Consider the following 21,025-nt stretch of genomic DNA (forward strand, 5'->3'; position numbering starts at 1 on the left):
TATATATATATATATATAAATTAGCCTAGCGTGATAGTGTGTTCCTGTAGTCCTAGCTACTTCATAGGCTAAGGCGAGAGGATCATCCAAGTGGAGGAGTTTGAGGCTGACAGAGCAAGACCCTGTCTCAAAAAGAAAAATGGGAAACTTTCTTATATGTGAGTGTCGGTTTTAAAATAGCAGTTTTCCTCTTTTCAATTATGTTTCACTTTTTAATAACTGTGTAGTTGTTATATGGTCTTCATATATTAGTATAGATTCCCATTAGAGTATTTTCATTTTGGTTTTATTTTTATATAAAAGTACTATTATATATAATAATTAACTGTTGTACCAGTATGCCCAACCATGATTTTCCTATCAACACTAAAATACTAATATTATTCCCATGTCATAGCCATTATTTTCCTTTTCCATCAGTAGAAAGGGATGTATGATATGAGTACAGTGATGTACTTGAGGCCATTTGAGGTTATTTATTTATTGGGTTTGTTTGTTTTTTTTTTTTGAGACAGAGTCTCATTCTGTAGTCTCAGCTAGAGTGCAGTGGTGCAATCTCAGCTCACTGTAACTTCTGCCTCCCAGGCTCAAACAATTCTTCCTCAGTCTCCCAAGTAACTGGGACTACAGGTGTGTGCCACCATGCTGGCTAATGTTTTGTACTTTAGTGGAGACAGGGTTTCACCATGTTGCCCAGGTTGGTCTCGAACTCCTGAACTCAGGCAATCTCCCCACTTTGGCCTCTCAAAATGCTTGAATTACAGGCACGAGCCACCATGCCCAGCCGAGGTAATTTATTTCTAAACATCATTGTGTTGTGTACCTCAGTACCTCATTGTGTACTAAAGGTGGATAAAAAGTTTAACCTTTTGGTTATATGTATGATAAGAGGAGTGTCTCATTCATCTCACGTGTTGTAGCAATGTGTTACTTAGCTGCTTTCAACACATTGTTTTCCAGCTGTTGTCATTGTTGTGTTTCATTGTATATAATCCTTCTTTGGTTTACTTATGGTATTTGGACTCAAACTGAAGTTGTTTGACCTGTTTTAAGATAGTCATAGCCAAGCCTGTTTCTGTGTTGTCTTCTCTGCCTCAGTAGATGCCATACAGAGCTGCTCCTCAGCTTTTTTTTTTCCTTAAAGTTTGTTTCTCTTTAAAACCTCTGCTCTCGAATTACAGTTGTCTGGTTCATTTGAGTTAATAATCCTCATTGTAATGTTAAGTTATTATTTGTAAGTGTAAGAATTTATAAAAAGGATCAACTTTTGATGTATGATGTATGCCAAAATAGCTTTGGCAAGTCCAGACGTGGTTCAGAGAGGCCAAAGGCCCTCATTTGAATCAGAGCTGTTGGTGAATTAAAACCTGAGAACCTTGAGATAAGCATGCCCAATTGCCTAAGAGAAACTCAATCAGAAAGTGTATTATAGCTTGTTGATCTTATTTCTTTGATAATTCAAAAGAATGTTCAAGAAATATGCGGGCTTCTTGCTTAGATTCTTGAAATGTGATCGTGGAACACAATTGTCATTTGGCACATTCCCAGAAATACACATCTTTGCATGAGGCACCTGGACATATGTGGCAGGTCTGGTAGAATCAGCTAATTAACAACACAGGCTTAAACAGGCACCTCATCTGGCAGTGCAGTTAGTTGCCTGATGGTGCTCAGCAGGATTTGGTAGTGCTTTTTATTTTTCTATCCTAATGGTCTGCTGCCCACCTAATTTTGCCTTATTGTCAGTCACTACTTACCGCAGCTTGGGGCCCTCCCAGGAGGCTAAATTATTATCAAAGGATTAGGGAGATGTAGCCTTGCAGCTCTGACATTTCTGATTACTTGTCTATGCCAGAACACTAATTAGCTGTGACTAATTAAGAAAAATGTTCCTGCCATAGAAAACCATTTAAAAGAACTGAGAAGTAGAAAAGCAATTCAAAAGCTGAGCAGTGCTCAGATTTGCTGATGCTCTTTAGATTTCCACCAGAGCCTTAACTCACCTTTAATTGTGCCTAGAATTAAAAAAAGAAATTCCACATGCAGACTGACTGGAGGATTTTGCTTGAATATGAAAAAGAAAAATGTTGATCACCTAAGCTCTCTTAACAATGGTAAAACTGTGTTTGATGAATGGAAGGTGACACAACTTTCATTTTCATGGAGAAATTGTTCTAAACACCAATTGCATAAATGTATGTTTGCATTCATCCACCTGAGTCAGTAACAAAGGCTTAAGTCACTGAAGAAATTAGAATATTCACTCTACTGATTTTATAAAAGACTGTTGAATTGATTATAAGGAACATGTTGAGCATTTTGAAAGTTATTTAGCCTTGCTTTCATGTATCTTTCATCTTTAAGATGGTCTAGAAATTCTGACCTCTCTATGTAGAGCCTGTGGCTTTGCATGCTTGCACTTCAACTGGTCTCTAGTGCCTTGTTCATGGAAATGCCTAGGCTTCCCCTGAGACCAGCATTTCTATCGGTTGACCATTGCAATATTTTCATAGAACAGATAGCTACTACCCTCCATCCCTTCCATCCTAACTTCTTAAACAAATGGCATGGTGGCTTTAAAGCCATTTTCTATGCTGGCTTGTTGTATTCCCCCTCTGTGAATCACACCTTCTGCAAGGTCAGACCATTCACAAGTGGGCACAGCAGTGGCAGCCAGGTCACCAATGTTGACTAAATCCAAGTAAAGGAAAAAAAATCTGTGTAAGGAAGCAACAGAACCATCATTACATGTGATTATTGAATGCATTTGCAGGAAACTATATGTCAAATAATTTTAAACTTTTGTATGAACACCTAACCTGTAAGAGAGAGCCCTGAATTTCCTGATCTTAGCACAGCCCTAGATAACACATCATCTAAATTTTGCTCTCTTATTACGGACAAAATATTTCACTGGGGAAAAAAAATAGTTCTCACCCCTACCTCACCTACATTCTTCATGCTGATTTTTAAACCCATTTCTCTCTTTTCTCTCATTGGAGAATAAAAGGCAGGTAGCCAGCATCCTCTAAGGAATAATCCTTCCTAAATATGAAGACTGTTATTAAGGTACCTGTCATACTTGTCTACTCCAGGATAAATAATCCCTGTTTGTTTAACTTCACTCCGTAGGCCTTTTTCTCTAGCCCTTTAATCATCTTTGTGGCTGTCCTTTGATACTTCTCAAAGTGTTCTCTGTTATGCTTAGGGTTTAGAGTCAAGGATAGGATGCAGTATTTGAATGTGGCTGAACAAGATTCTCTCAAGCCTTCTATTTATTCATTCCAATATATAACTTTCCCATACTTTTGCTCTACTGACCTCTATAGTTCCATATATTCCCTGTATTTGTTTTGTTGACTTTTCTCTCACTGGCTACATATCTTAAAGATAGGCAATAATCTGAGGTCAGGAGTTCAAGACCAGCCTGGCCAACATGGTGAAACTCCATCTCTCTTAAAAATACAAAAATTAGCCGGGTGTGGTGGCACACGCTTGTTATCCCAGCTACCCGGGAGGCTGAGGCAGGAGAATCACTTGATCCCGGGAGGTGGAGGTTGCAGTGAGCCGAGATCATGTCTCTGCACTCCAGCCTGGGTGACAGAGCGAGACTATGTCTCAAAAAAAGATAGGCAATAAATGTATACGTTTATTGATGTAGAATATTTATTTTTGAGGCAGTAAAAGTACATGTTGATTGATGTAGACTATCCATTTCATTGGTGTTTTACATTATAAGATCTAGAAAACAAACTCATCATTCAATTACTATGTGTAAAAAAATGGTGGGGAATGTTGAGATTAAAACTTCAGGCCCTGGCTTTGCCCATAGAGATGGCTATCTATGTCACAATGACTCAGTAGGAATCTACTGAGAATAGAAAGTTGAAACCCCTCTTATTAATTATTTAATTATATTTATCAAGCACTTTTTAGACCACACACTTTGCTAGAGGCTGGGAATACAGTATTAAACAAGATAGACCAAGTCCTTGCCACAAGGGAGCTTACCAAATGGGTATTTTAAAAAAATTTTTATTTCCACATAAAATGTTTTATTTTTTATCTGAAGAATAGCTATCCACAGATTTTTTTTTTTTTGAAATGAAAGTACTCTGGTGAACTGAAAGTCAATTCTGTTTCAAAATAGATACTAATAATTAATCTATTAAGTTGTTTATTTCTCCCTCTGCTTCAAGTGGATGATTGTGAACTTGCTAAAGATTTAGAGCCAACACAAAGTTTGTATCCAGTTCTAGCACCTGCATCAAATGACGTGACTGTGAGATAAGAGCACACTCTTGCTCTCTATTCTTCCTGGGTTCTTAGCTCAAAAGCCAGGCTTATATCAGCTCCCAAACAAGCTCTTATATCCCTGCAGACGGAAGTCACTATTTCCACAGCAACAATATGTTTCTGCCTTTCTTTAAAAACAGCTCACAAAGCCAACAAGCGTAGAAGGCACCCAGGACATGTCACTTAGTGGTGAAAATACACAGGCAGCACAGCCACCCATGCCTCCCAATATACCCCATGGCCTCAGAATGAGTACCTTTAGACCTGAGCATATGCTAGAGAGGCAGCTCCCTGCTTGGGGGATAACCTCTGGAGGGCTGAGTACATCAACATCTGAACTCATAGTGTTAGCATAGCTTTGTGAGTGAGTGAGTGAGTGTGAGTGTGTGTGTGTGTGTGTATTCTCATATATGTACATAGATTTGAAAGTTTATCAGTTTATAGTACTTTCTCTTTTATTTCATTCATCACCTAGAATTAAATTAGACTGTCACATTTTAAGCCCCTGTTTTAAATTTTTTTGGCCAAATGCAACTGTTTACTTTTCAATGATTTATACAGCTTTAACATGTATTTAATTATTTTCTATTAAGGAAATATGTGATTCAAGTCGACAGTGAATCTGGCTCTAGTATGCATCTGTCCTTTGTCTATTGAAAAGCTGCCTGTCTACTATTATAGATATAATATATAGATATATAATTTTATATTTATAAATACTTAAATGCATGCAGTCTTTTCATGAAAATTGAATGCATGCTCTGTGCCAGACATTCTACTAAGGGCTGGAGATAGCAATACAAGTAAGATTCAGTTAAAGCCTTGTGTATACTCACAGCTGATTGAGGGGGACATAAACTACATTGTGCAATATTTTTACAGACACCTGTGTAGAGTTCTAGGAGCAGAAAATAGGTGAGCCCCTAATTGTACCTAGTAAGAGATAGTATTGGCTAAAAAGCAGAGATAATGAATGGTTGAGCTGAGTCATGAATCTGGACAGGGAGATGTAGTTGGGAATAAAGTCCCGACAGAGGAATGGGCATGCCCAGAGACCGAGGGTATAGAGAAGCCTAGCATGTGGCAGAGCTGCAGGTGGGTCAGTTTGCTGAAAAAGGTTCCTGTGGGACTGCACCGGGACTCAGAGACAGAAAGGTAGCTGTCTACTCCCGTCCTTAGGAAACTCTTAAAAGAAGATTTTGGAATGTGTCACATTTTTATAAGGAAACTGAAGCAGAAAGACCTGCTAACAGCTGATTCTCAGGTGTGAGTTTTATCTCAAGACTAAGTTGTACCATTTAATAGCGGTTCCAAGAGCCCAATATACTTTTATGTAAATCCTATATTATGGATTTAAAATGCAATATTTACCAAAATTTTATATACTATGTTCAAAATAAGTCAACCAGATGAAAATATCATACTGCCTAAAGGAATCATTCATGAAGACGATGTTTACACCCCAAATTAGTACACACACCGTTATAACTGGATTTATCAATGAGCCAAACCATTAACTAGTCACTTCACTCGAAAGATTAGCCAAACCAGTATGCATCCCATCAAGGACACTAAGAAAGGGAGGGGAGAACAACTGATTGTCTGAAATTTTCCCTTTATAATTACTAGTCTTTTTAGTACTAGGAAAGGAGCCACAGAATAAGCTTGCAGAGGCACTTGCTTATTTGATAATAAAGAAAAGTATTTTTAAAATACTTTTCATGTAGTTTGAAGAAAGAGGTAGTTTATTACTTTGAGGACATCTTGGAATGAAGGGAATTTTGGAAGTAGTAGTGAACTGAAAAGAGCTTTTGCAGTTCCCAATTTACGGGGAGTAATAAACTGAAGAGGATCTAATTTGTCTGTAAATATCTCTGTTATTATATTCATGTATTTTTTAAAACATGAAGTATGGAACTCCAAAGATAGGGAAGTTTTTTCAGCATTCAACAAGCATTTACTAGGCACCTATTTTATACCAACCTTCCCCATGTTAGCACTTTTTACATTTTTCATTCCTTAATTGATATGATATTCTTAATTTGCAAACTTCCTGATGGAGCTAAAAAATGAAAATTGCCCTGAATATGACTTTATTCAACATGGAAAAAAGCAGCATGAATCTCATGCTTCTCTGTTCTGATTGAAAAAAAGAAAAGATGATGAAGACAGTCCCATATATAGAGTTCTACTATGGATGAACCAAGGATCTTCTTTCCACATTGCATTGTTTTGCTACAGTAGAACAAATATTTTCCAGTATTTTAAATCATTATGGTATATAGCCTTTAAAATGCATCTTAAGAGAGTATATGAGATGTATAGCATAATAGCCATTTGACTGGTTATCCTAATAAGGAGTGTGATTCTTCAAAGAATTTATTTACATTGTATATTACATTATTGGATTTACAGAATTGTTTAATCTTTAGAAATGTGGATTGTTTCAACCTGCAAAACAAATTAAATGGGCTTTTTTGAAAATAATTAATAGGTACCTTCTCTATTTGTGCACAATCCTATGTTACAGTGACTGTCAGTAAGGACCATGAATGCTAATGACACTTTTCCTAGTTTTCTGCTAGAAGCACCAAACTGCTCTTAAGAATCAAAGGTGTGGGAACTGAACAATGAGATCACTTGGACTCGGGAAGGGGAACATCACACACTGGGGCCTATCATGGGGAGGGGGGAGGAGGGAGGGATTGCCTTGGGGAGTTATACATGATATAAATGATGAATTGATGGGTGCTGACGAGTTGATGGGTGCAGCACACCAACATGGCATAAGTATACATATGTAACAAACCTGCACGTTATGCACATGTACCCTAGAACTTAAAGTATAATAATAAAAAAATAATAATAATAATGACTAAAATAAAAAAAAATTAAAAAAAAAAAAACAGAAATCCAGATGTCCTTCTAAAGAGAAGTGTAATAACACAGGAGTTATGAGCACAGACTCTGAAGTATAAATATAAGATATAAATCTTTACCACTTAAGTCATACTTGTATAAACTTGAATAAGTAAATTGCTTAATCTAAACTCAGTTTTGTGTCTGTGTAAACTCGGTTTCCAGATACGCAAAATGGGAATAATTACACCCACTTCATCAATGTTATCACAAGAATTAAATGAATTCTTTGTTGTTTGTTTTGTTTTGTTTTGTTTTTTGAGACAGAGTCTCACTGTGTCAACCAGGCTGGAGTGCAGTGGCGCGATCTCAGCTCACTGCAACCTCCACCTCCCAGGTTCAAGTGATTCTCCTGCCTCAGCTTCCCAAGTAGCTGTGATTACAGGCACACGCCACCGCACCCAGCTAATTTTTTATATTTTCAGTAGAGACGAGGTTTCGCCATGTTGGCCAGGCTGATCTCCAACTCCTGGCCTCAAGTGATCCACCCACCTCTGCCTCCCAAAGTGCTGGGATTACAGGCGTGAGCCACTGCACTGGCCTAAATGAAATTTTAACTGAATCACTTGCACTTCCTATGAAGGATAAAATAAATATCAGATGCCTTTATAATTAGAATTCATAAAAATAATACTAATAAAAACAGTATATGTAATTCACAGTCCTTTATAAATCTCATTCCTCAGTATACTTGATTGTTTCATTTTATGTCTATACATTAAGAGGCCAGATGAATAAGTTAAAACATAACAGACAATAGAAAGTTCTGGAACTCTAGATGATTTTCTTTATTCTGGAAGAATTCTGTAAAACAGAATGACAACTGACTTTTCTCTTCCATTCATTTTACAAAATCACAAGCTCATCATGCCTTTTCCTCTAAGTCAAATTTAAACTCAGTATTTCTATAGAGCATTCAAATCTTAGTATATTAAAGATAGATTCATATAATCTACCCCACATATTACAGATAAGAAAGCTGAGGCATAGAGAAGGTGTGTAACAGGCTCAATCAAGCAAATAGTAGCATAAAAGGGGCTAGCACTGCCTACCCTCACGGGATCTGCATTTGTGATCTTCTCTGGTGTGTTGACAACCAGCCCACAGCTGCCATGTCCAGATGCAAGTCTCTTCTCTTCCCCTACCATGAGTGACTCTGGATCAAGCTGGGAATGTGACTGGCATAGGTTGGGTTAAACACTTCCTGTGTTTTTAACCCTAATAGGCTGGTTTCACTTTTCCTTAAATATAGCCCTTATTCCTATTCCAAGCCAGGAAAGTATTCACACTCAAAACTTGCAAAATGCTTGTGCCTGGTTTTATGGAACCAGGTATGATAGTTTCAGTGGGATGCATTTAACAGAGTGGAAAAACTTTGATATTATTATATTAAATTTACCATTAATATAACATTTGCATTTTAGTGCTTAGACATGAGAAATGAGTGAAACAGAGCCACACATTTAGTTACATTATATAGATGTACTGTTGACAAAATGAACACTCAATGTATAATGAAACATTCATATTTACTTTTTAATATATTGGTGAAATTGTAGTGCATTAATGTTTCTAAATATTTTGTTGCTCTTTAAAACTACTAAAGGATCTTAAAGGATGGTTTATATTTATCAAATTTATCCAGGCCTTCATCATTTAAAAAGTACTGTTTGTTCTTTCATTTAATTTAACTTTATATTTAAAAGGTACATATTTCCTAAGGTGAGATTTTCTAGACATTATTTCATTTTAGCACAATGGCTCAACTCTTGCCAAACATACAGATTCTTTTGAAATAAATGAAGAAATACATAATATGGAAACATGGCCATTCCATGTCTTAATGCACTAAAAGTGTTGGTTCTTTGGTTCTTTTCTTTTCTTTGTCACTTATTGAGACAAGCATAGCTGGAGAAGAATAAAAATACATCAGCTAGTTGTACCAATTCATAATCAATAAAAAGCTAAACACTTAAGTAGAAAATATATCACAGGTTTGTACCCTAGCGAAGCAGCTATTTTTACCTTGCCATCATCATCAGAAGCCGCATTCTGACAAAAATCATTTGCTTGAAGCAGCCATGATATAGAAACCCTATGTGGTCTTGTGATTCAGATTTAGGAATATCAGCCTTGGAGGGTGTAAAGGCATTGTGCCTTAGTATGTATGGAGACCTCTTTCCAGGTGGCAAGCAGCTGGACTTTTTGAAAATAAAACTTCCAAAATAAAGGTGAAGTGCTTGTTTCCAGGCAATACGTGTTATATTTAATTGAATCGTCCTCAAAATGCTATAAATTAGGCAAAAAGGAGAGTGCATATTTAATATATTTGTTTTGTATTTCCAATAGTCAACAGAATAATGAAATTCCTTAACTACTTCTCTTTAACTTGCATGAAGAAAGCACGGTATGTTGCTAAATCTCTTTTCACCAGCTCTGCGGAGAAACAACTTTAATCCTTGTTAGAAAATTGCCGAGTCTGGGACTGACAAAGAGCTCATGCTTGTTCTATTGTTAGTGCTCCCCGGCCCCAAGAGCAGAGCCCTTTACAGCTGCGTGGATCCCGCCTGGCTCAGCTGCACTATTTAGGAGATGAGGTTTGTCAATTTCTATTGACAATGGAAAGAGTTTTTCAGGGCCTGTAGCAGTGCTGACACAGTTGGGGATCAATGCCAGCCATTCAGACTGCACCCTCTTTCATTGCTTTGGTTTGTTAATTCAAGACTAAAGGTCCACTGAGGGGGTTCAGGGTGTTTAAGAAAGCTGATGAACTGTTTAAGAAAGCTGATGAACTGCAAGCGTTTATAGCCCTGGTGTGGCAATTTCCATAGTCAGTGGCAACTCCTGGCACTGAGGGAGCTGTGTCCTTGTTGACCCTCTTGTTATTAAAAATGCACAAGTGCTGCGCTTCTCAATATTTCAACACTCTTTCATTGTCAATACCACCTTCTGAGCCCTTCAGCTTGTTGCTTGCTCTAAAGATCTTCTTAGATTGGGTTTGAAAACTTCACCTTAAACACTAGATTAGACTGATGTTCTGTTTTCCGTGCTCCTGTTGATTTGTTGAACCTTCCCAGGGCTGGAAAGCAAGTAGCAGCTTGATGGGGAGACGGGCTGCTAATATGATTTACCAGTCTACAGTCATGCACAATAAGTGTGAATAAATACAGGGGTCTCACAGAGTCAACCCTAGCCTTTCCTTTTCTTCTATTTTTGCTTTAAAAGAGGTATCTCAAGAAAATGAAGTGAGTAACGCATGCTCTTACAGGAGTTGAATGAACCACAAAAAGAAGAAAAAAACATATTTTTGCTAAAGCGGTAGGCTGCTGTCATGGATTGATGTAGAAAAAATTTGTAAAATATACACTTACTTCTTTATTCCTGTGTAGACCAAGGCAAAGAATAAAGCAGTAATGCCATTCCCATACCTTCTGTGCAAGCTGCAGCACCCCTTCCTTTTCATCCCCTGCAGGGAAAAGTGAATGGTCAACCAAGTTGTTTTATAAAATTAACTTTTCCAAAGTGAAAAGGTGCTTTCTTTTCATGGAGACTTTACTGCACATTCACCCTTTTCCAATTTTTTGTTTGGTTTGGTTTGGTGAAGGGGGTTGGGGAATTAAGAGAACTTACCTTTGACTTTTTTCTCAGTGTGAGAAAATGGTACCTACCCTATTCAGTAGTCAAAAGAAGGACATATTAATTCCAGCACTAGAAATAAGAAGGTGCTAGAGGTTTCTCTTTGGTGGCTTTCATTGTTTAAGGTGTGTGCGTGTATGCGCATGTGTGTGTGTGTGTGTGTGCGCGCGCATGTGTGTGTGTCTGCGTTTTACTGTATACAAGAAAGCAGTCATAGTGGGATTTTTGTTGTTGTTAGCCTATTCTTAGTGGCAGCAAATATTCTGAGCTAAGTTGCTGCTTTTCGTTAATCATTTGCTTAATTTAGCTGAAATGCCTCTTGAAAATGCTTTGACTTAGGAGCCAAAAATATACATTCTTATTTGATAGAATAAATTTTTCTTAGAGGCTTTTGCTGATAGAACAATTTATTGACCCTCAAAGTAAGATAATGATAAAGTAGCTTAAACATTTTACTTAATAATAGTTCTCTTTTCTGTTTTGCAGTTAATTTTAGATCATTTTATTCCCAAATTCTTTTCTCTAAAATTATCATTTTGGCATTGTATTAAATAAGTTATATATAAATGATTTCTGTGTTACATTGTATGTCTTTTCAGTTATCACTTAATTACAAATACCATTATATATGGTGGAAAATGAAGTTAATTTTAAATTATATAAGGATTTTCAAGAACATGAAGATGCATATAGAGTAATTTTAAGAAAGTTTGTTCATTTTCCTCAAATTTATGTAACTTACCAAGTTACAGTAACTGTGCAGTCTAACAGAGTAACTAGTATGTTATGATAGACTTCGTAAAATACATATACTTTCTCTCCTTCAACAAGAAAGAAAAATTTACTATCCCATGCAAAATGACTGTAATTTTTAAGAGTCACATACATTAGGATAATATTTTCACTTTCAAATTATCTAGAGTGTGGTGTGGTGGAAGGGCCTCAATTAACTGTACTCATATTCAATATCACCAATACTTGTGAGTGTCTGCCTGTATTAAAATAGAAATCAAGAAGTTGAAGCTGTAAATAATTTGAAATAAGTAGCTTAGAATTTAATGTCAGAAATTAAAGTATCTATAAAAGATTTTGAGACTTAATGTGCCAGTTAAAGTACTGAATTTACTAGAAGTTTGCTTTTTTAGGAATTTTGGAGTATGACTGTCTTGTTTTATAAAACTTATTGCTGAAATTTTTACATGTCCTGAATATTAAGAAAGTGCTTATTAGGAAGGAGCAAAATTAGGTACAGGAATAACATATTTTTAAAAAATAAAAAATCATGATCCATCTCAACATTTTAAAAGCTTGCGAAGGCTTTTAATTTATCCATTTGATTTTTGGCCCTATTATTTAAGTCAATTATCAAGTTTATCCATTTAAAAATGCTTTTATCTCAATTTGCATTTGGGCATAATATGCTTCATTATTACTAAAACAAATTAATAAGAAAATTAAAGCATGTTAAAAATGTAAAATTCATTTTTTTAATTTATTACTTTAAAAATACCATTTATTGTTTAAACTAAAAAAATTGCTATCCAATAACCAATTTATAACCAGATGAATTTCAGACTTGGATCAGTGAAAATTTATTTTAGAAGTTGAATTTATGGTTTTATTATGCAGAGAATTTTTTTTTTCTAATTTTTTTTTCTGTGTTTAAATTCTTAACGTATGCACACACATATGTAATCTGGACTGTCACTATGTTTGTATATACAAACAAGGCACAAAATCTCTTGTCTTTAAAAAACTCTTTTGTCATTTCCTAAATGCTGAGTGGACATTGATATTTCTCACTTTTATCTGAATGAGTAGCATTATTCTTAGAGTGTTATCTAAACCTAGCTCTGAATCACTGTATCCCTTAAAATGTCATTTGTAATGGCAGATTGTCTTATTTGAAAATAGGAACAACATTTTCTTTTTCTAGACTGACAGACATATAGGAGCAGAAAACCGCATTAAAGAAGAATTTCAGTTTTCTCTTAAGAGAGTTGTAATAAACAGAAAATTATGGAACCTCCAAAACTACAAAATGAAACACATCCTTTTCATTCATAATTTGGTCAACTGACACCTATTTTGTCATTCTTATAAGAATTCAGTCTTTGTAATGTTTCTTCCTAAGATCTCAATGAATCTTTATTTTAGATGGTTTTAAAGAGCTTGGTAAATATTTAATTGATAAAGGTGTGATTGAGGATTACTGTTTAATAAGTTGTAGGGTTTTTTTTTTTTTACCATCGCTCCTTTAAAATGTAATTTTTAGGTATTGACTACATGACTTATAGCATAACACATCTTCTTTTTGATTTTTATTTAACATGCAGGCCAATAGAAAATTTTCCTTTGAAAATAATTTACCTCTTTTTTCCTGCTGCTTGGCTGTCCATTCAGTCCTAAAACATGTATTTAGGACCCTTTGTTACCTACAAATTACAAAGCAGGCCACTAGGCTGCAAAGTGCAAAAACACTGTTTCCGTGAATATGTTACAGCTGAAAGACTGTAATGTTAATTCATTTAAAGAACAGCCTAGGTCAACTTAACAGATTTTCTAGCAAAGCATACAATTCTGTTAACAGGAAATTATAGCATTATTGACTTCAAGTGCTGATCTGTGGTCATTTCAGAGTGTTTTATTACCCCCTCATTACCGAATCTGTTAAATGAATACTGCAGAGGTTGTTTTCTTTTTTGTTCTCCTCCCCTGTGCCCCAATTCTCCATTCCAGCAATGGTACAGCAGTTCCATGAAAGTCATTTGTGTGTGGTTGACTGATAGATTAGACCTCCAGCTCCATATTTACCAGCTGAAGACGCTCATCAAGATTGTGAAGGTAAACAAAATGTGTTTAGATATGAATTGCCCACCAAGCTATAAGGAATAATGGCAAGATACTGACATACAAGAAAACTGTATTTGATGTAACTAAAAAGTATCACTTATTAGCAATGATGTGCTGCTGTTTACTTCCATTTTTAGATTAATAAATGAATATAAATTTATCTTTTTTGCGCTAGTAAAAAAAATTTGCTCGCAAATAATCACAGTTTGAGATTAAATACATAAAGCCCCAGCACAGTTACCTGAAGGAAGTAGGTTCACAATAATTTTACATTAATTTTCTTAAGCATATAAATGTTTTATCATAATACAATTACTTCATATTTATTAGGATCATATATCATTGTGAGGGCTTTTGAACTATATTTTGCCAGAAGAATAAGGAGAGTCTCAGTTATTTTATTATATGCTGGTACAAAAGTAATACATTGTCATTGCCCAGATTCTTTTGGAAGCATGCCCCTTCTGATATGTAAAAGGTAATCATTCGAGTGTTGGAGACCACCCAAAACTACTGACGTAGACATCACATAAGTTCGGCAAGGCTGTTTTGACTTTAACTCTTCAAGAGAAAAGCTAATAAATTACATGTCATGTTTAGGGAATAAAATCTTTAATATATTATGCATAATTTTTCACACTTTGTAAATTCTAATGGAAGCACAAAATTTACCCCAAGTTTAACCTTTTCTTAAAACTGGGACAGAAATTTCACCTTATGGCAGAAAACATTAAGCTATTGAGAATCACCTATTTATTTAAACAAAAGACTTTTACTTTCATTATAGTACCATTTATTAGTAGTATATATGTGTGTATGTACCCACACACATAATGTGTATATATGCATTTATGTGTATGTGTGTATATATGAGTATACACAGTAGTTTGCAAAGTGTCATTCCTCACGTGCTATTATCATCATCACCTGAAAACTTGTTAGAACCACAAATTCTTGGGCCTCACCCCAGACCTACTGAATCAGAAACTCTGAAGGTGGAACCCAGTAATCTATAGATTAACAAGTCCTCCAGATGGTTCTAATACATGAAAACATGCTAAAGTTTGCAAAGACCCACTGTGTTACATCATTAAAAGATGTTTCTAGCCACATTAAAATATTTTCTTTATTCCCTTGGTTCCTACAGTCTAATTAGAATACAAATTATTTTATGCCTGCTTGTTAATCCTTGTTAGGCCCACAAATAGGAAAGTTCTGTTCCAAAGTCAGAAATTGGCAAATCTACTGGAAAGTAGAACCAGACCTAAAATGTCACAATAATAGCATTATGATTACTCATAAATAACAAGTAAAATTGTAGCCAGTCACAAAATGTTAATACTATAGCTACACATTACATGTCAATGGAGAAAGTACTTTTGATCCAGAACACTTCTTATATGGTGTTCTTTATTTTACAAAGAAACTGAAAGGACAATATGATAGGTTCATAATTGGCTTAGTTCTCCATTGTTTCTTGTTTCTATAAATGTGACTTGAAGTACTTTCAAATGAAGTTTGTTTTTCAAAAAAGAGAATCAGGATGATGTATTTGCCACATATATATATATAAAATATGTACATATATATGCACACATACATAACAGTTGCACTTTATACAGTGATTAATATTACAATTAGCTGTTTATCCTTATGATAAACCATATTTTCAAGCTAATGCCTACTGTGTTCAGGATTTCAGAGGTTATATATTCAGCCCCCTGGTGTCAGCTGATAGATTATTAAGTTCTTTGTTTTGAGAATAAAATCTCCATATTAGCCCATGATTTGTTTCTTTCAAAATTATTCCTCATTTCCACACATCTTTATAGTTAAAGATTAAGCAAGAGTGAAATTTTTTCATTTTATTGATGTATAATTTGAAAGCAAAAATTGTTATATACTCAAGATATACAGTGTGACTTATTAATGTATACTTGAAATTTGCTGAGTAGATCATAAGGATTCTCACCAGTGAATATTTTAGCATAAAAGAACAATAATTTTATGAATTATATAGTGACATTTTCATTGTACTGTAAGTCAGTATATCTTCTTTTAATATATTCTTCCTAATGATCCATAATTGACCAATGAATATGAAATTAATTTTCATGAATATGTTTGATTGTCCATGTTTTAGTTTTCACAGGCAAGTCTCCAGGCTTAGCCAATGTGTTCTTGGTCTGATACATTTAATCAAGTCATAGGGAGGACTCTATTTAATAATTAGAAATGATTATTTTACAATAAAATCAAACTGAATAATTTAATGTTCTAATTGTTTTTTCTACTTTGAATATAAACAGACTTTAGCCGATTTCATACATAGATTCATTATTCTTTAGAACTTACATAGTTTTACTTATAATGATCATTTCCCAATGAATTTAAGAAGCTGTTGAATCGCACACATTGAGAATTGCGAAGGCCCATAACCAGAATATACTTCCATCCAGGTCACTTAGACTTGGCCTGCATGGTACAGCAGAATGGTGTATTCTACCCAGGACCCAAACTACTTGACTTTAGCAGTCTTGTCCTTACTACTTATAGGGATTGCCATTCTTCTATGCCCATGGAGACCTAGATGCCATCAAAATTTGTATAATAGCCAACTTTACCCTAAACACAGACACTTTTACACCAGTTGGTTCATTCATTTGCACACTAAGAAAAAAACAAATCCCAGAAAGGGTTGCACAAAAAAATTAAAGACTGAAATTATTTGCAAAGTTTTTACCTCAGAATGATTTATTTGGGGTAGGAAAGTAAAACCCTCAAATAATCAAAATGGTTGTATTTATGTTCTCCATAGTGGCCACATGACATCAAATGCAGTTAACATAAATTGCCTGCTTCTTTTGCTAGGAGGGAAAAAGTGAACAGAACCCTGTGGCAGGCACTTGTCTTAAGCAAGGGCCAACCAAACCTTTGTGGAAGCCACAGGTAACGTCCAAGTGTCAATAACATTTTATGAATTCTAAAGACAGAGAGAGAAAGAGATTGCAAGGCTGTCTGCCTAGTACCTCACCCAACTGGTTATTGCTTTCTAATTGAATAAGAAAGCGGTCTTAATTATATATAAATTAGAAAGCCTTCAGGACTGCGGATCCACAATTCAGATCTGCTCTGGCCTACTTAATGGTAATTAAGTCAAAGGAAAGTCATTCCAATAAAATAAGAAAGTTGAACTCACAAACTCAGTATATAATTGTCAGTGGAACAATAATACTTTACATTAGATGCATCATCTGTGATGAATATTTTATGTTTGACATGTTTAATCTAATTACAAGACAGTTATAGGAATAAACACAAATCTCTGTGGTAATAATGCCATGTTTATCAGTTGCCAGATTATCTAGACAAAACATACCTTTTAGAGTTATCTCACTGGTTCTGATGCAAATTACCATGAGTTTTGGTGTAAGAGAGTACTACCTTAGTCACAATAACTTATGACTTAGAATGAGCTTATTATGACAAAATCATATCCCACAAAATGAAATGTCTTCATTTGTTGTTTCCCCATTTAACTAACTCTGAACTTTTTCTCCTACTTTAAAAATCAATAATAATAAAATACCAATCATGTTTAGCTGCAGAAAATTATATGGGAAGAAGATCACACTTTAAAAAGTGAACATGGCTTGGTGCTGTGGCTCACACCTGTAATGCCAGCACTTTGGGAGGCTGGGGTGGGCGGATCACCTGAGTTCAGGAGTTTGAGATCAGTCTGGCAGACACAGTGAAACCCCCAAAATACAAAAATTAGCTGGACATGGTGGCATGTGCCTGTAATCCCAGCTACTCGGGAGGCTGAGGTGGGAGAATCACTTGAACTGGGGAGGCAAAGGCTGCTGTGAGCCAAGATTGTGCCACTGCACTCCAGCCTGGATGACACAGTGAGACTCCATCTCAAAAAAAGAAAAAAGTGAACATGGTCAGGCACAGTGGCTCAGGCCTGTAGTCCCAGCACTTTGGGAGGCTGAAATGAGGATCATTTGATGCCAGGGGTTCAAGACCAGCCTATGCTACATGGCAAGACCTTGTATCTACAAAAAATTTTTAAAGTTAGCCGAGCGCAGTGGCACACACCTATGGTCTCAGCTTCTCAGGAGGCTAAGGTGGCAAGATTGCCTCAGCCTGGGAGGTCGAGGCTGCAGTAAGCAATGATCACACCACTGTACTCCAGCCTGGGTAACAGAGTGAGGCCTGTCTCAATCAATCAATCAATGAATGTAAACATAAAGAAAACATAGATTAATATTTTAAGTGCCACAGAAAAATGTTGTTGGCTTTTGTTGTCTTGAAAATCATTGTAGAAACAATAACGTGGTATTCTGTTTTTGATATATAATACACCACATTTTAATGTTTTAAGAAAAAATGTAAATACTTGTTTTGCTATCCCATCTATGGAAGCTTTATGCCAGAATTCGGCACTTCACATCCCAAGGGAATTTCAAAAGAAAAGGGCAAAATTCATCCGGACATTTAGATATACATAAATTTTACCTAGTAGTACATGTAAATTTTATAATTCACTGAAATGCTGAAAATGTGAACTTCTTTTACTGATAGTAGGATTAATCTTCTTCCTCCACACAACTGCCCCCCAAAATTAATGCATTTTATAAAATATAATGTATTTTCAGTATTAAAGGAAAGTCCCCTCAATTAAAAAAAAACTAATTTCCCATTAAAACTTACATAGGTACGTATTTTATTTTGCTACAGGTTATTCAAAAGGTAAATTGTGTGCAATTAGTAATGTTCTGAGGGGAAAGTAAATTTGTCATCTGATAGTCACAACATAGTCACAACATTTTGATATAGTAATTGTAGTTTGAAGCAATAGCCAAAGTCTGTCATTGCATTTACTCCCCAGAAATACACCAAGAAGATGATTGGCATGGACAGCCACATGAACCTATCAGTGGATTTCCCCAAGATCATTTTTGAAATGCCAACTGAGTATATATCTATGTACATACATATAATCTAAGTTAAAGTTACCTAAGCAAATTTTCTCTTCTTTCTACAGAAAACCTACAGGGACTTTCGATTGCAGGGTGTGTTGGAAGGAACACTGAACAGTAAGACTTATGATACTGTGCACAGACGTTTAACAGTAGAGGAGGCCACAGCATCTGTTTCAGAAGGAGGAGGACTTCAGGGCATTACTATGAAAGACAGTGACGAAGAAGAAGAAGGCTGATATCACACAACTTTGCAGAAGGAAAGAAGACCTTGATCGACATGGTTGTTTTTTGTTTTTTTTTTTTTAACCTTGTCCTTGTAATTACATTCATTGTTTGTTTTGGCCAAATAAAAATGCTTGTATTTCTTTAAAAAGTAAACCTGAATGTAGAGTAAAAGGGGAAATGCCAAGATTTTGGGTTTTTTTGTTTTGTTTTGTTTTTTTGGAGAAGAGTATCCTTTTTTGTGTTGTTTGACCTAAAAATGAACCTTGGCTCTGCTTGTGATTGGAACATGATTTTTTTTTTTAAAAGATTTGAGCATTTTTCTGTAATCACATCAAAATGATGTTTTCTGTGTAAAGCGAGATACATATTTCTCATAATGCAGCATTGTGAGAAGTCACGTCCGATCACTGCGCCAACACTATCGTATCCTTGTTAAAATGGTGTGTACCTTACAAATTATAATTTATGTGCCAGGTTTGTTTTGTACTTAATTTGCTATTATTGTGATGTGTATAAAATCTTTAATCTTGGTTCTTAGTACTTTGAATTGGTCTACAGGTGTATTCCTGGGATGAAAGGATTGCCAAACCCAAATATAGACTAGATTATCCAAGGGGTTTGTGTCTTTGTTCCATTCTCAACATTTCTTCTTTCAACTATAAGCAAGCCCCAGGTGTGGGGTAGCAAGTGTGCTTCCGTCAAGATACTATATTCTCCTATTCCAGTATAACAGCTTGCAGGCAATAAAAATCTATTTGCTCATAACTACTTCTGTATTTATTAGACTTGTATAGGGCAAATGCAGTAAAAGAGGTTTGCAGTGTTTCAAACATCCCAACTATCTGACTCTGTGTTTTTGTTTCTTGGGTTTTTTGTTTGTTTTGTTTTGTAATATTTTGTTTTTAATCAAATGAGTAAAAGATAGTAACACTGACTGTTCTTTGGACCTAATAGGCACACACATTGTTAAAAGAATTACTATGACAGCATATTTCCACAGCAGAGGAAGTATATATTTCATACTCATATTATTAATATTAGTAATCAGTGTTAACTAATAGTAATATTACTAATGTGAACTAGTAGTTCACATTAGTAGTGGTTCTCTCAAAATATTTTCTTGCTAGGGTTTGAAAGATAATTGTATTATGTTGTGTAAGTTCTCTATGAATTATTTTTGTAATATTTCCTAAAGTATATTGTCAGATTGTGCTACTGCATTTATTAATAAGTAATTTTTAAATGAAGTCAGTGCAAAATAAGTGGAGGTATCCCTGAATTTATGAAAATGTTTGTTCTGAAACTTTAGAAATGAAAAAACTTGGACCTCCAGTTCCGTTCTCCCATGGTAAAATAAGTGGTCATTAGGTATCTAGACTAGCCTTAAAAATCTAATCTACAGTTACTATTTAGCATTGTTTTGGCTCATTTTCTGGGTAAGATAACAAACAAAAAAGGAGGAAATTTCTTCCTTTTTCCAAGATTAGATACTAACTCTACCAACTTACTGTTTTTGAAACGACGTTTGGGAATGTTCTCCCTTCTTTTCTTCTTTATCCACACACCAAATAGTCTTTTCTCCAAGCCCTCAAATGTTCAGTCATGCTATCCCAAACTTTCCAATGGCACCATCCCCAAGCTTGCTGTTCCACCACAGATTGCTCTGTACTTGGTAATTACCCACCTTTCTTTTCCTTTCAATAAAATGTCCATTTCCTTGATACATATCATCTCCAAATAATGGATCCATTTTGTCCTGAAGTGTGACTAAGTGATGACCTCAAATGTATTAAAATTCTGCCTTTGTTAAAGAAAAGTGTATTTAAGAAATGATAGCTGATGGAATTCAGAAATAAGAAAAGCAGATGGTGCAGGGGAAAGTATTTGGGGCCTGGAGGTTCTTGCTGCTGACCTGGCATGTTTAACCTGCCCACTGGCACCCTTGGCTGGTCAGCCCCTTTGAGGTTCTTTCCAGATTTTTATGTTCTCTGCTACTTCCCTTCTACACCCAGGAGATTTCTAAAAGCTCCTTGCCTACTCTTCACCCACAGTGGCTTCCAAAGCAAAGGCAATAGCAGTCAGAGGCAGGTAGTGGAGCTACTTACATA

At 35.4% G+C, this 21,025-nt stretch overlaps 1 protein-coding gene across 1 annotated transcript in view; it reads left to right on the forward strand.

Moving 5' to 3' along the window:
• CADPS2 (calcium dependent secretion activator 2) overlaps positions 1-20,638 on the forward strand; it is a 366,001-nt gene extending 345,363 nt beyond the window's left edge. Inside the window, 2 exon segments of the mRNA XM_017856925.1 lie at positions 13,591-13,695; positions 18,755-20,638. Of these exon segments, the coding sequence (XP_017712414.1) occupies positions 13,591-13,695; positions 18,755-18,928 (279 nt within the window). The 3' untranslated portion in view covers positions 18,929-20,638.
• The last annotated feature ends 387 nt before the right edge of the window (positions 20,639-21,025 follow it).

Source organism: Rhinopithecus bieti, unplaced genomic scaffold (assembly GCF_001698545.2).
Source record: "Rhinopithecus bieti isolate Rb0 unplaced genomic scaffold, ASM169854v2 scaffold_42380, whole genome shotgun sequence".
NCBI lineage: Eukaryota > Metazoa > Chordata > Mammalia > Primates > Cercopithecidae > Rhinopithecus > Rhinopithecus bieti.